The sequence below is a fragment of the Mustela lutreola genome, chromosome 8, assembly GCF_030435805.1.
Source record: "Mustela lutreola isolate mMusLut2 chromosome 8, mMusLut2.pri, whole genome shotgun sequence".
NCBI lineage: Eukaryota > Metazoa > Chordata > Mammalia > Carnivora > Mustelidae > Mustela > Mustela lutreola.
In genome coordinates this window covers 79,836,985-79,852,871 of record NC_081297.1, presented here as the reverse complement: position 1 = coordinate 79,852,871, position 15,887 = coordinate 79,836,985, and the positions used below count along the sequence as shown (strand labels likewise).

The 15,887-nt window shown below is 38.2% G+C and overlaps 1 protein-coding gene across 12 annotated transcripts in view; it reads left to right on the top strand.

Moving 5' to 3' along the window:
- The window catches only part of SOX5 (SRY-box transcription factor 5), a 995,891-nt gene that overhangs the window by 963,589 nt on the left and 16,415 nt on the right, over positions 1-15,887 (top strand). For all 12 annotated transcript variants that reach the window (XM_059185762.1, XM_059185763.1, XM_059185769.1 and 9 more), the window contains one exon: positions 1,261-1,406. In XM_059185762.1, coding sequence (XP_059041745.1) covers positions 1,261-1,406 — 146 coding nt within the window. The remainder of the gene's footprint in view (positions 1-1,260; positions 1,407-15,887) is intronic.

The window sequence follows — 15,887 nt, the reverse complement described above, 5'->3', positions numbered from 1 at the left end:
TGGCAGATTAGAGGATTTATGGCCCAGATGTTTTTTGTTCTAAAAATGGATTAGGGTGTAAAGTTTGCTGGAATCCATGGAACATGTTGAGGCAAGCCGGTCATTTTATGTGTGATTAGTGCCTGCCTTCTGTCTCACAGTCCCTCCATCTGTCACAATTCACCAATGGATCTGGTTAGATTTAGCCTCATGTCACAAACAAGTCCCTTTTCTGGGCAATTTCATATTATGGATTCAGTTTATGCCATTTTATGCCCTAGTTAAAAGATAGGGAGAGTGAAAGATGATATATTCGCTTTCCTTTCAATATTTACAAAACAGTCTTTTCCCATTGGTATTCTACCCTAAATCGGGCAGACGAACATAATAATGTCCATCAAATAAATAGGTGACCAGTATTAAAATTAAGTTAAAAATTAATGTTGCTCCTTGCACCTGTTATTCTTTAAAATAAATACTTTGACTTTTTTTTTTTTAAACTTTGGATTATGGAGCTGTAGATGCAAGTTGGTCATGTGACTATCTTATTAAGAGTGTGAATTAAGTGTGACTGTAGTTTTCAGTAGCCACAATTTCTTGTCATACAATTCACAGGTGCTTGGGTTCATTCTGTGCTTGAAATTTGGCCCCTTCACTCTTACAAGTTTGTATCCATAGCAAATCACTGCCACCTGTGGTTTACTTCACCATCAGTGGATTCAGGGTGGGGGTGGGGTGGGAGGGAGGGAATGAATGATCTTCTTTCACTCAGGCAATAATGACTTATTCCTTCTGTATCTAACAACCCTAATAGTGCTATACACAAACTCTAAGCTGACCTTTCCAATATGATGAGAATGTCAATAATTAGAGTAATAATCATCAATACCTCTAGCCTATGGCAACATTCAAATGATCCTTACATTAAAAAAAAAAAAAGGTCTTATTTTTGCACTAAGAATTCTCAGATAGCTGAAAAAAATTATTTAAAACTTATATTTTAAATTTCTTTCCAAACATGTGGAAACAACTGTATTTGCTTTTAATATTACGTTTGCGTTGCAGAGGCTTGGCACCACATTCACGTAGGACTGTATCACTCAGGCATTATCGATTACTCATTCATTCATTTTAGACTAAAGAAACTGAGAAAGTAGTCTATGCCAGACACTAACCATTAACCACCACCCCCCCCCCAAAAAAGACGTGATTCTTGTGGTTAAAAGTTAACTTGTCCATGAATTTATACAAAACATAGCCTTTGTTCTGTCACATCTTCAGGTTATTTAAATGACCATGATGCTGTCACCAAGGCAATCCAAGAGGCTCGGCAGATGAAGGAGCAGCTTCGGCGGGAACAACAGGTGCTTGATGGGAAGGTGGCCGTTGTGAATAATTTAGGTCTCAGTAACTGCCGGACAGAAAAGGTTAGTTCATAAAATAATGGACTTCCCCAAAATACTTAAATTGCCTAAAATTTTTTTTCCTTTGTTTTCTTATCTTCTTACCACCTCAGAAGGAAGGTTCTCCCTCCCTCCTCTCCTTGCTCACGCAGTCAGTACAGATACCTTCATGCCCACCCTAATCAAAACCATCTGGAAAAGAAAGGAGTTATCATTCTCCTCTATCCTTCTCCAAACCTTATTGACAATTAATATCCCCCTTTCTGCCATCAGTTTGCATTAAAAGGGAATGGCATTTGAAATATCTGAGTCCGAGTGAAAGTTTTGCTTTACCGAGATGCTTAACTTGTATTTGGGGATGAGCTGGATTTGAAAATGCTGAATCTTCTTTAATCAGCGTAAGCTTGGATGATACCCATGCTGATAGCCTAAGTAACTAGGATTCTGAGCCTATGAAATATGTTTCCGATGCAAAGCGCTGTCAAGGTTTAGATGACTACACAATTGGAAATTTTGACTTTATTACCAAACAAAATGTGCTTTTTAAAACTCGGACATGATCATTTTACCAAAGCCCAGTGAAAATGCTGAATTTCGAGATGTAACAATTTCAAACTCTTGTGTCTAAGCTACACTGTATTTTGCTCAGAAAAATATTAGGCCGTTGCAGAATGCTCAGAGTGATCTTGGTCCTGTTTGGTGTTTTTGAATTGAAATTTTAGAATGTGACTGGGTCTTGTTTTCACAATCCCATAGCTGAAGAGAGAGACAGTAAATCAGAGGGGAAAAAATGATCAGCTACTTAGCAATGATTTGAAAGTTAACCATCATGGGAAGCTTTCAAGTCAAACACTAGTGTCCAGAATGAGCAGATTGCTAATTGGGCAGCTTTCTGGTTCCCTAGGTTTTAGATGGAATTTGATGCGTAGCCTCTAAGAAGCTCACTGTCTGCCAGTGGAGGTGCTATCTGTGTGTGATCCGGTCACAGCTGTACTTTTCCTCCGGTCCAAACGTGGGTCCCAAGGATGGAGAAATGCCTCCAGTTCTGCTCCGTTCCTGGAGGGGAGAGCAGAGCGCGGTTAGGGAGGCATCCCTGGCAGGCACACGGCAGAAGAAGAGCGATACTGGTGCAGCGAGGAGGGCACAAAATTTCTCTAGCTAAGCACCAGAAGGGAAGGAGAAAAGCAAAGTGACAGCTCTAAGAAGGAATGATAGCAAGCATAAAGGAATTTATATTCAAATATTTAAACATTCTTGAAAGGATGCTTGAACAGAAATTCCTTTTCTCTGCTCCCCATGTAGAAATGAGTTTAACACTCAGCCAGATGCTAATGCAAAGTGACTCAAGCTATTCCTCGCAAGCATAGCTAAATTGCCGTTATTTGTTAAGCGCATTGAATTCAGCTGTGGATACAGCAGTTGGTTGCATTCAGCAAGCATCTGTACCTTTTTTTTTTTTTTTTAATCCTCCAAAGCAGAGACAACTCTACCTATCTCCCCCCTTCTCCTCCCCTGTGCTGGCTGGGAATTGTCAAGTGACAACCGACCAAATCCTTTTGGACAGGAAGCCTTCATCCTGAGTTCTATATACTTGCAAAACAGGCCTTGTGGTTGGATCAGGGAACCCATTAAAAGCACTTTGATGGTATGGAAATTCATCTTCATGAAGCTCCTAGGCCCCTAAGCAGCATGCTGTTTAGCTGTGGTTACAGATCACTCATTCAGATCGGAGGGCAGTAATTGTGCTGACGGCTTGTAAGGCAGTGGAAGTACATAAAATAATCCTGGGCCCTCCACCATGGCACTGCGAGTTAATCTTCTCTAATACAGATCAGCTGTTGTTCTAACACGTGACTTGGAGCCGGCTCCAGTGACTCTGCGCGCAGCCCTCTGATTAAGTACTCGGAGTAGAGCCATCTGCATTCACTTTGCTCTCTTGCTGTCCATTGTTAGCGGACTTCATTTCCGCTCCTTGTCCCCCCTCCACAATCAGACTCTATTTGACTTCTCTGATTGGCACCTTCTCTATTTGTGTTGCAAGAGGGAGAGTTGCCTCTTGTTCAACACGACTGCCTTCAGTTTCCCCTTCTCTTTTCTAGTGTTGTAGCTTTCTAGAAATCTATTTTTGGAGTCATACCTGCCAAAACCTGTTGGCCGGTTAAGACGTCTCCATTCTTAAGAAGTCTGTCATCCCCAGATCTCGTCCCCATGCCCTTTCAATGCAGTTGAGTTACATCAACGACAGTCTTACATTTTCATGGGTTTTTCAGTGAAAATCTTAAAATATGGAAGTGAAACACTTCTGTTATTGTAATAGCATGGCTGACTTTCAGTGAATCTCTTCAGCAGAAGGACCTGAATGACACCTTGATACCTGACAAAGAGAGGGCGTTCTTTGAAGCCCTCTGAGCAGGTATTAACTGTGGTTGCCTTTTCCGGTCGAACTAGCTTGGGTGCCATTTCTATAATATTAATGATTGAATCCACATGCAACTCATGGATATGAGATAATGTCCAATTTATATCTTTTAATGAACACCTGCTACAAATCAGGGGTGGTAGGATTGTGTACTTGAGCTACTCTATTGAACAAGAAAATATGTCCCCTCCTTCATAAAGTATATGGCTTAAATCAAATTAGTATTTTGACTGTTAATGATGGCATGTTTTTGTGAACCTGCCGGTAGGAAGTAAATAAAGGCCCCACCCATTTTGCTTAGCCTATGAGATCATTTCAATACCTGAGCAACCAAGGTACCTTCTTATTCTTCCACATGAAGTGACAGCACTATGCCTATGTTGTTTTTCTCTTAATACCTACCCTTTTAATATATCTTTATGCCTACGCTGTTTTTCTCCTAATACCTACCCATTTAATATATCTTTACAATTGCCTGACTTTACCCATGGCCAGAGCACAGGTAGATCAGTAGTTGGTTTGAAATTTTGCTTCCGTTTGAAAGCCATAAACAGGATATATGATAAAAATTTTGCACTCTATCATATCATTTGAATACCAAAAGAAGGACATTTCTCTCACTGAAACAATATTCCTAACATACTTCCATATGAAGTATGTGAAGTGGAGGGGTGGGATTAGGGGTGGGGGAGTGGTGGATAAAAAGAAAGAAACAGAAAGGATCTGGGAGAAATGAAAGGGGAAAAGAGAAGAAATCCAGCCTGGTGTTTCCCACTGGTCCAAGAGGTAGTAGATAGCAGGACCTGAGATCCCTATGTTGGAATCCTGCCATGGAGATCTGTTTTCTTGAGTACACAAACCTCATACATAGTATTTTCTCTACATTTTAAATGACCAACATGGTTGTCCCAAGCAGAAAGTCTTAATTCTGAAAAGCTGTAATTGGTAGTAAAAACAATTAGAGGTGTGAAGATAGGGACAAATGTTTTCTAGTAATATACACCAAAACACATAATGAAAGTCATTTTTACTAAAACACATTTTAATTGAAGACTTCTAAAAGATTTCTCATTTTTTACTTTTCTTGGAAGTATTTCAACATACCCAAAAAACTGTGTATGTCAGGTTTCTTGGAAACTCTGGGACACTGTGTTATTTATAATTGTCATTTCAGGTTAATTATAGCCTGATTGCATATTCGGATAATGTTATCTTCACAAATTAGTGTTGTGGATGAATAAAAAAAAAATCTTCTCAGGTGGGGAGAATCAGAAAGACCCACCATATTCTGAGTTTGTCAAAATCACCCTCTTTGCTTCATTAACACCCACGTGGCACAATCTTGATCATAGGACCAACGGCATACTCAGGTTCTGACCTTATGTGTGAAGGTAGCCATAGTTAATAGGAAATCATGCAGACCTCAGTTTTTGTCCTGATACCACCAGACAGTATTAATAGAATAGAGACTCAATGCACTTGACTGAAATGTGGTATAGACCAGAAGCTTCCCTGCTTCTCTCCCTTACCCCCAGTGTAGTTATCCTAGGGGAATGAGACCTATGCTGTCTTACTTTTAAGGCATGAATTTCATTACGTGTGTCAGGAAATCCTCGTAATTTTTAGCATATAATGAAGTTCTGGAGGAGGCAGTTGGTGGCATTAGTTCAACAGCTCAGTGATACCAGGGTTGAAATCTCTGTGATCCTCTTAACTTTTCCCTTAGGGTCATAAAATGTTGCTGAACATAACAACTGTGCCATGAAGGCAGGCCAGTTCGGGAAGGAGAAGCAGTTTTCTCTTTGCTATTTTCGGTCCTTTCACATCGAGATGTGTTCCTTTCCTCTTTCATTCACATAGGAGTGTTTCTTACGTTATTCACATAGAGATGTTTCACTACACCCCTCAAGAAGACTTTCATAAACATCTCATTTGGGTAGAAATGGGTTGAATGCATACCGTGAAGAGAATTACTGGCCAATGCAAGAGAAGGTGCCTGAAGTTGACCGTGAATTATATTTGGGGACTGAATTAGAGACCTTAGCTTATCCTGCTGGAGACCAAGGGACAGCTTAAGGTCAAAGAGTATATTGGCAGAGAAGAAAAGGACCAGAATGGTCATTCAGTAGGAGAAGGCCATCGTAACCCACAGCTGCATGATAAAAATGGTATCAAGGCTCTGGTTTGTTTTGATTGTGTTAGATTTGTTGCCATCTATCTAACTACTTTCATTCTTGCACTGCTACGTGTTCAGGGACTTATACCTTGTCTGTAGTTCTCAAAGAAGTGAAGAGCACATAAGCATGCACACACACACACACACATGCACCCCAGCCTTGCTTGGCTGACAGATTAAACCAATGAGTGTGTGTTCTTGCACGTGTGTCTACATGTTAAGTCTGACTTCTATACTACTTTCACATATAAAACAGATTTCACTCACAACAACAACAACAACAACACGTAGTTGTGTGCATCTGGTTTTTACAATAGAGAATTTGCCCCACCAAGCAAACATTAATTGCCTACAGTGTACCTGAAATCTAAATGCCTACGCATGCTATGAATTCTTCTATTACTGCAAGGAAGGATACCTGGCACAGTGCCTTGCTTTTTCTCCTGAGGTTCAGTGAAAATCCATTGTAAATTTCTATAGAATAAGAAGTCAGAGGTATATTTTAAACTGTAATTTATTCCACAATGATGGCAGTCTCTCCTTTCACTTGTCAGTCATACTCCTAAGAAGCCTTACCACACACTGTATAGACTCATTTGTAAACAGAGGTTAATTTTTATCACTCGCCGCTTGGAAACTCTTCCACTACAGCCTCCTTCTTTTCTGCTATTGTCAACCTCTTTCTTTCCCTTTAACAGAGTGCCAAACATGAAATGACAGTGACCAATGTTGACTTAATGTGGATGTTTAATAATGAAAAAAAGTGTGTCAGTCCCAGCATTAGTTACAAATGGCAGTAAGTGTATCGATGGCAGCCCTGTAATAATTTTACATCCATCATTCTCTCCCGATGCTTCGCTGGCCATCTGATGGATGGGGCGGGCCGTGTTAACTCTTCAGAAACTGACACAGTGTCTCTAGTTCAGCATTATCTAACACATGCTCCTTCTCTCAGATAAGGACAAGGCATGTGAGGAATTGTGAATTGCAGGTTTCGCTTTGAAAAAGTGAATATGAAGGAATTCATGCCTCTGCATTCAGTGGAAGACACTACAATTAATTAATGATTTATGGATGGCTTTTGTAGATGTTGCCTTTAGCTAAAATGAATTAGAGAAGTCGAATTAGAGCTAGGTATTTCAGTGGTTAGGGGAAAAAAATTCATGAAGGCATGTTAGGTAAATCCTTCGGGAGGAAGTGAGATAGATCATTGCCTCACAGTGGGGGGTGGGGGGTTGTGCAGGGAGGGGGAGTGCGTGTGAGCATGGTGAGCGATTTTTTTTAAAAACCCAAACTTTTAAGTCTGCTGGTTGGAATTCGTCTAGGAAAAACTACAGTGACACAGATTATGAATATTGTTGCTTTATTAAAGTGAGTATAGATTATTTTTTAATCTCTACATTTATGTATTAATTATTCCACAACTTTAAAAGACACACACAAATCTGACGTTGAATGCTTGCCTTTTTATTATTGGTGTCTCTCTACTCTGAAAATTTATATCAAATGGATAGAGAGCTGCTTTCTAGGCGACTGATTATTAGGAAATCGAGACCAGCTTTTATGTGCAAGTTGGCATTTGATCCTTGGGTTTTCTTCTCTTTTGTTTTTCATTCATAAAACCTTCTCATTTCTGAGTGTCTTAGCTAGGGAACACTTCTTATGGGACAGGAGGGGAGAGAAAAACCCCTTAGTGAATATTATCAGCACAGAGCAGCCAGTTTGCAAAGACCATGACAAAAAGGCAAATAGCTATTATGTCATCACCTATCCATCACTCTAGATGTCAGCCTTTCAATAATTCCAATCGACATTCTCGACAGGCTGGTGCAAGTTAAAGGGGCTGTTTGTTTCTAGAAATTGAGTATGGGCTGTCTATAGCCTTTTGTTCCAGATGGTTTTCTTCTGTGTCTTTTCATTTCTTTCTTTTTTCTTTCTTTTCTTTTTGGGGGTATTTAATTGAAATACATGCCGAGTTTGCAGACTGCAAAGATCAGAGCTGTTTTCGTCCAGCAGTGGTAACTATGCATTAAACATTTTGATTTGTTTGAGCTTGAAGTTTAGTCCTTTTTTGCCATTTGCTTCATGGAGTTTGTGTATATTTACAGCCTCTGCATTTAATGGCCACATGCCTTATTTTCACAGATGGCCAGTGGAAGACTTTTTCTTTCTCTTAGTATAGCCCGCTTTCAGTTTTGCTACATTTGTCACAGTGCCACTACTTGCAGCTAGCAAGTGCCCACGCTTGGTGGGGAGCAATTATGGTGTGAGTTTTTAAGGAGCTTTTTAAAGGTTTTTTTTTTTTTCCAGTAAACTTTTTATGGTTTAATTTTCAAGCCTAGAAAAGCTGTGCATGTTTTCAAACAGAGAGTCTTGTGTTCTTTACATCATTCTGGTAGAGGGGTTAGTGCAGGATGGTCCAATAAAATGAGACACACAGGGCATGCCAAATTGGGCTTTCGGATAGACACCCACAGGCCTCTCTGATGATTGAAATTGTCTATTCATTTAAAGACACAAGGAGATGCTCACAATAGTACTCCTGAAAAAAGCAAGTTTTGAAAACACCACGTAGAGGATGATCCAGATATTTTTAAAGTATAGTTCTACGTTGCGTAGATAAAACACTAGAAAAATAATACGGTAGAGTGATGCCAAGGTGGTAGGGTTGTAACTTGGCATCCATGGGCCCACGCTGCTGATTTTTCTAAATTTCCTGTAAGTGAAGTAAGAGTCACTTTTGTTGTTGGACCAGAAGTGTTCTCTTTAAAAACCTGATCTATTAAGAATGGTCTTTCCTTCGCTTCTCCCTTGCCTCCTCCTCATCCCCAAGATCGCATGCTACCTTCAAGACAATTAAACACTAAAGCGCCGAAATAATTAGAGACCTTCGTTTTTCCATTACCCTCTTATATTTACTAGATGTGTTGCATTCTGTATTACCATTTATTGCAAACTACTTTACCAGTATGGATTTAAAACGATGAGGAAAATATTCTGAACTGAGCATGTATTTCGAAGGGTCTCATTGAATCTCTCCAAGCATATCACTCCCCCCCCCATTTTTTTTTTTTTTTTTAACAAATGAGAAAGACTTGCTTATGGGTCATAGGAATAATAATGGCTCTTGCTATTTATTTTGTGCTTTTACCCTTTACAAAGTGATTTCACATCAGCTTGCAGCCTCGTCCTGTAATATGAGCAGAACAGTATTCTATCTTTGTTTTAAAAATAAAAATGAGATTTGAGAAGATTACAGGAATTCCAGCAGGAGACCAGTTTTTAAGCCAAGGTCCTGTGGCTTGGAGCTCAGTCTCTTTTCTAATGGACCGTGCTGAGGAAGTTCGAGAAAGTACCCAGTGTCTGATGATTAGCTTGTGCTCCGGCATTGGTCATGTGTATTAGTACCGTCTTGAGGCTTTATTACAGAAATCTCATTTAAGCAGTTCCCATCTCCATAATGTGTACCTTGTTCTTCCCATTCTTTGTTTTTCCTACATCTGTTCCCTTCCTAGGTCTCTGTTCCCTCACCATGCACCACTAGCCGCTTCACTAAAGGATGAGCTCGGAAAACAAACAAACAAACAAAACCAGAAGAACACGCTCCATCGTATTGGTTTTGCTTCTTGTAAGCAGGGAGGATAAAACATGTGAAGTTTTAGCTGTTGATTAAATTGAGATTCTAAATATCTATTCTAATCTGTATTTTTCTCTCCCTTCCCTTAAAACAACCATGGATAATTGAAAAGTGAACTATAACTCCGATGTGCCCATTTCTATTGGTCAGGCCCAGCAATTCTGAACCAAGCCATGACTCTTTAAAATAGTCCAATTATATTTATTTAACTGAGGTGACTGCTGGCTACTCAGGCTACATTCATAAGAAAGCTAACAGTTTTATAGCTTTTATTCCATGAAAAGGAAAAATTAAAGAGAAAAATTCTATACATTTCTGGAGCTCAGTAACTGAGTTGCCCATTGTTTATAGAACAATTATCATCAGACAATGTTCAAGTTTTGTGTTTACATCTAGGTAGCCCTCCCACCTACCGGACATCCTGCCTCCGCCGTGATTTCTATTGTTTTTCTTTGTTGGCCTCCTGTTTTTCTCACATTAACCCTTGTGATTTAACTCAGTGCAGTATCTCTATCTGCCCTGCTTTGAAATATAACAACATTTTTTTTAGACTTTGGTTAAACGCTGACCACATACACAAACATTTGAAAACCTTCGGGACTTAGTTTTTTCTTCTCCTGCCTTCCCGTTTCCACAAGTATACACCGTAAGCGCTCCTGCGACAAATAAGCAAAGACCGGTATTTTGCCATGATGGTGATCATGTGTGCCTTCTTTGTGACTGATTTGTTTTCTACAGATTCCCTTGAGTGGCTTTTTTGTGCATGAATCCCCCAGACCTCAGTGACTTTTTCCTGTCCTTGGTAGTGGTTTTCTGTTTTAAGGACTAAATTAGGAATGTTGAATTTGGGCATATAACTGTGTCTTTCACAAAGTACCTGAATCTGTGACTCTGATTGTCTCTGTGAATTTGACAGTCTCTTCACAAAATATGTCTCAATAACCCTATTTTTTTTTTTCATAATTTGAAATCTCTTCCTTGACTTTAAGAAAATGATGGTAGAATTCACAGTTACAAGTGGAGTGCCTTTAAGGTTTGGAACCGAAAAACTTGAGAGAAAACTGTCATTTATGATAGAGAAAATATGTATAGTTTTATATATTGGTCACAATGTTTTAGTTCTGGTTTAGGGAGTATCCAGTAAAGTAGGACATAGAATTACAGGTTTGAAAGACAATGAAAACGGCCTTGAATTTCCTCTTCAGTATTTTTAGTATGCCAGACATAGGTAGTCCTATTCCAGTTCTTGAAAATCTCCAGAAGGGGGGAAATTTTTGCATCTTGAGGCAGCTCACTTACTGGACAGATACCTTTGACTATTAGACAACTCTGTGGCTTATTATATTTCACTTGATAACTTACAGCCATCGGTCAGTGTTGTGTCTCTTGACTTTAGATGGCCAAATTCTATCCCTTTTTCACTCATAACAGGGCTTGAGTCTTTTTTAAATAAATTAATTCTCAACATATTTAAAGACAGGCATTTTGGACCTGCTTTTCCCATCCCATTCAACTTTCTTTTTCAGAGTCCAACGCAACTTCTCCATAATGACAATAAGGATATTGTTAAGAATATAATCTAAAGCTGAGTTAAGCCCAAAACATTATGACCATTGAGTATCCCTGGTGTGCATTCCAGTTCCTGTAGAAAAATAAACTAAGGTCATTATAATATTGGTTTTTTAATTTTTTTTTTTAAGATTTTATTTATTTATTTGTGAGAGGGAGAGAACAAGCAGAGGCAGGCAGAGTGGCAGCAGAGGCAGAGGGAGAAGCAGGCTCCTTGACGAGCAAGGAGCCTGATGTGGGACTTGATCCCAGGACACTGGGATCATGACCCGAGCCGAAGGCAGCCGCTTAACCAACTCAGCCACCCAGGTCTCCCTATAATATTGTTTTTGTTAATGAATCCATACTGGCTTTTTGTTGTCACTACATCCTCTATTATGTGCTCTTAGCCAAAGTTTGTAACCACCACTTCTGTCTTTTCTGGAACTTACACTAAGTGCTCAGGTCATTGTTTTTCAAATTTCTCTCGTCTTTCATAAATCAGAGTCAATCGTCATTTACTTTCTAATATTTCTCCTACTTTAAATCAGTTCTTTAAAAATCATAGATAGGGATTCGCCAATTTTATCTATAAATTATGCTACTATCTTGGAAAATTATTCATCTGGATTGATGTGAATTCATAGAAACTGTGTGTTTCCTTCAAAACCATTCCATCATTCTTCAACTTCACAGTACTTTTTAAGAAAACTTGATCTGCCAGTATACTTCACTTTGACCAGATTGCCTGATAAAACTAAGTTTCTAAGAAATTTAGGTGAAATTATACTTAGGAAACATTTCATGAAGGTGGCTACCAAATTTCGTGAAAGGAAATTAGACTATAAACAAAATTATGTGTTCTGATTCATGATTTTCTCCACTAGGGGAAACTCTGGATTTTGTAAAAGAAAACATAAAGATTAAATAAGGATGATTTTCTAGATGAGTAGACCAGAGGCCATTTATGGACCTTTCCAACCCCTTAGTTCCCATATCTCTATGACTGATCCTCTGATGGAAATATTCCTACAGGATACCAGATCACACAGTACTAGTGTATCTGGAAATATCCCACTGGATACATTTATGGTTGATCAGAATAAAATTAGTGAATGATTTCTTCAACTTATGTTTTTGTTAGTCTTAAAGCGAGGTGTGTGTGTGTGTGCCTGCATGTGAGAGGAAAGAGAGAGAGAGAGAGAATGTATTTGTATATAATTTATATACAATTTACAAGAAAGCCTTTTCTCCCATTCGTGCTGTTAGATGATGTGGGTGGATGGTTATTTTTTAGGAAATGGTGTTCTCAATAAGCAAGAGTAGAACCGAGAAGTTGAGGGGGTGGACATATGCATTATTTCTTTGTATTTTACTTAAGCTGATGAGAAAAATCTCCAACTGATAAATCATTATGACATTATAAATAATCTTTCATCTTCTTTGGTGGTCTGTGAGGTTCACATAATTGGAGGGTTAAAAACCTTTTTGTTTCACTCTTCCTCCCGTGTCATTAGTATAGAAGTAGACCATAAAAAAAAAAGTGCAGCCAGAAGGGGTTTAACTGTTACTGAGTCAACATTTGACAGTCACACTCTATTCTGTCATTTCATGCATGTGCTTTTTATGAGTTTTATAGCTTTGTGAGCTTTATTTCAGGGATGTCCATTATGATAGCTGATCCACAGCCCATCTCTATTTGTGTATGTGTGTGTGCTGGGGAGCAAAACTCATCACTTACACGAATCCCAATTTCAAGGAGTAACAGAGGAGCTATTTAGTCGTGCATTGTTTAATTTGGGATTAGTTAACTAAGGAAGTATCTACCTCTTCTAAAACAGAGTTTTTGTGTGTTTTTGTTTTGTTTTGTTTTCATTGCTCTATGAAATAACACAGGATATTTGTTTGAGCATCTATAAACAGTGAATTTTTAGTTATATTCTGTATGAGTTGAAGTATTGGAATAAGAGATGTTTTCAATTTAAGTATGTACTAGACTTAAAAACCATCATGCCCGAACATCAAATGAAAAATGAAAAAGATTAAAAAGATTGTTCAGATGTTAGACAAGAGGAATTTAAAAAAATCTCAACAACTTTTAGAGTTGTTAGCCGAACTCTCCTTTTGAATGTGTATTTGTCCACTACTCTAGCCATAGAAAATAGAAGGTCATACCCCCGGCAAGTTACTTAATACTGGTATTGAACTAACTATTCCTGTAATTCATATATGTCAGGAAGGATCTTTATTTTTTCAATTTCCCTCATTGAGTTTTTTCCCTAATATTAAAAACACAGATACCTTAATTTGTTAAGCTGATGAGAATCTATCATTATATTTAAACCCCATTTTACAAATTAGGATTCTGGGACTCAGGGAGGAGAATTGATTTGTCTAAAGTAGCATAGCTTTATACACAGCAAGAGTTTGGTCAAGAAGTGATGTTTTGGACCCCCAAACCCATTTTTTTTTCTCTGTATGTCCTTTTCCCATTAATCCCAATGGTCTTTTGCCCTTCTGGAGGGACAGCTCTTTGCTGACTACTTCTAATCAACTCATTACTTACATCTCTAGATATTTCTTGACTTTGCTCATTGATTCCCACCATAGTGTGGTGTGCACAAATAATACATGTGTTGTTTTCTATTAAGCAAGTCAGCTGAATGAGCCCCAGAGCCCAAGACCAGCTGTCAAATTGCCTAAGTGAACATTAGCACAGTAATAATACTTCTTTAAAGGCTGGGTTTTAGAATCATTTAGTTGACCCCAAAAAAGTATATGACCTAAAACTATATTTTCTTCTGTAAAAGGGATACAATTCATTTGGATCCTTGCTCAAGTCAACATGGGGTCACAAGATTTTTCAAGTAAAAATAGACTTTACCTAATGTTGCCCTTTGATCTCAGTAAACCTACAGTATTGTATAAGATTTGATTAGCTAGGTCAGAATCATCTTTCTAAAGGAAATCTTATTGTTATCTAATTGCTAATTTGTAATCAAGAGAGAAAGCATATAGGTCATCTTGTTCGATCTTTATTTATAAATTCTCAAGATCCATTTTGACTACTTTCTAGTAACTAATACGCTTGTACCCTCTACTCTGAGATTACTCAGAGCATTTCAGAATTTTAGCAAGTGTTTCTTTAAATGTGTGTTTTTTTTTAATTTTTTGATAGAAAAAAGGTAGAGGAGAGAAAAACCAGCAAATCTTGTCAGTTTCAAACCAGCATTTGGATAGTATTGAAGGGCGTGAAGTAAAAATGCTGTACTGGATTTGTATTCAAGAACACTGATCTTAAAGTGGGGCCAGGGAGTGTTCTTTGTCTGTACAAATTCTTGACTAATGTGTTTTTCACTGGAGCCAGATGGGACTAAGAGTCTAACTTTGATAAGAATTATCATTTGTGGGCGCCTGAGTGGCTCAGTGGGTTAAGACGCTGCCTTCGGCTCAGGTCATGATCTCAGGGTCCTGGGATCGAGCCCCGCATCGGGCTCTCTGCTCAGCGGGAAACCTGCTTCCTCCTCTCTCTCTCTCTCTGCCTGCCTTTCTGCCTACTTGTGATCTCTCTCTCTGTCAAATAAATAAATAAATAAATAAATAAACAATGCAGCTTACCTCGTTAACTTCCACTATCTCCCACGGACATGCTCTTGGGAAGTATTGTAAATTTCATTTTGGGTAACCAATTAATTTTATTGTATTGTGTACTTTAGGGTTAGATGATTAGAAGTTACTTACTGTAAAAACTAATGGTTAATTTCCTGCCCATCATTTGCTAATTTTAGTCTCTTGGTGAGATGGTACAAGATCCATACAGCTGAACTTGGAAACTTAGCAGTCACTCAACATTTCATCTTTTTTTCTACTCCAGTTGCCTCCATTTTGCTTTTTCTTCTTAAAAGACTTTGCTTCAGATTAGAGAACTCTTTCTAAAATATATAGCATTTATTGCCCTATCCACCATTAAATCAAAACCTGAGAGGCAATCCATGCCTAGTATATTCCCCAAAGATTGTACAGTGAAGTTCATTGACTGGAGATGATCAGATCATGTTGATGGACTGTGTGTGTGTGTGTGTGTTAATGTAACTGTCGTCTATTTTAACAGCTACATTTACTCTAAAGAGAATCTGTTAAGCGGGTGTCCTTGGTGGTCCTGTTCGTAGCCGAATATATACAGCAGACTCTCAGCAAAAGAAATTCAGAGCACATAAAACAGCTGAAAATACCAATTTTACACAAACTAACTGGATCAGGTTCTACATTTTTAAATATATAATTTATTACAACATAGTTCTGGTACTGTATAGTCCTGTAGAACTCAAGTTGATATCAAGTTCTTTGTTTCTAATTTCCCTGCTGTGTTTTATAATAATGGACAATTAAATATTTTTTCTACTAAATCATACATACAGACTTTGGTGAATAGGAGTTTCAAGGCCACTAAATTGAGAGAATTTTTTATCTAGTATGTACAGTTGTAATACTGTCAGATTTTGTAGAGATAAAGCATGTACTATATTAATATCAATAGCCTAATGGTCCTCGGTAGGAACATTAGTTGGGCCCCTTTACCTGTAATGTAATTATTTTAAGTAGTTGATTATTTTCTGTGAACCTTTTATTGTGCCAGTAGCTATCTCACCATATATGTGAGTCATCTGTACATTGCATGATGGTGTTCCTCAGAAAATGAGGTAATTAATTATAAAAAAAACTGAG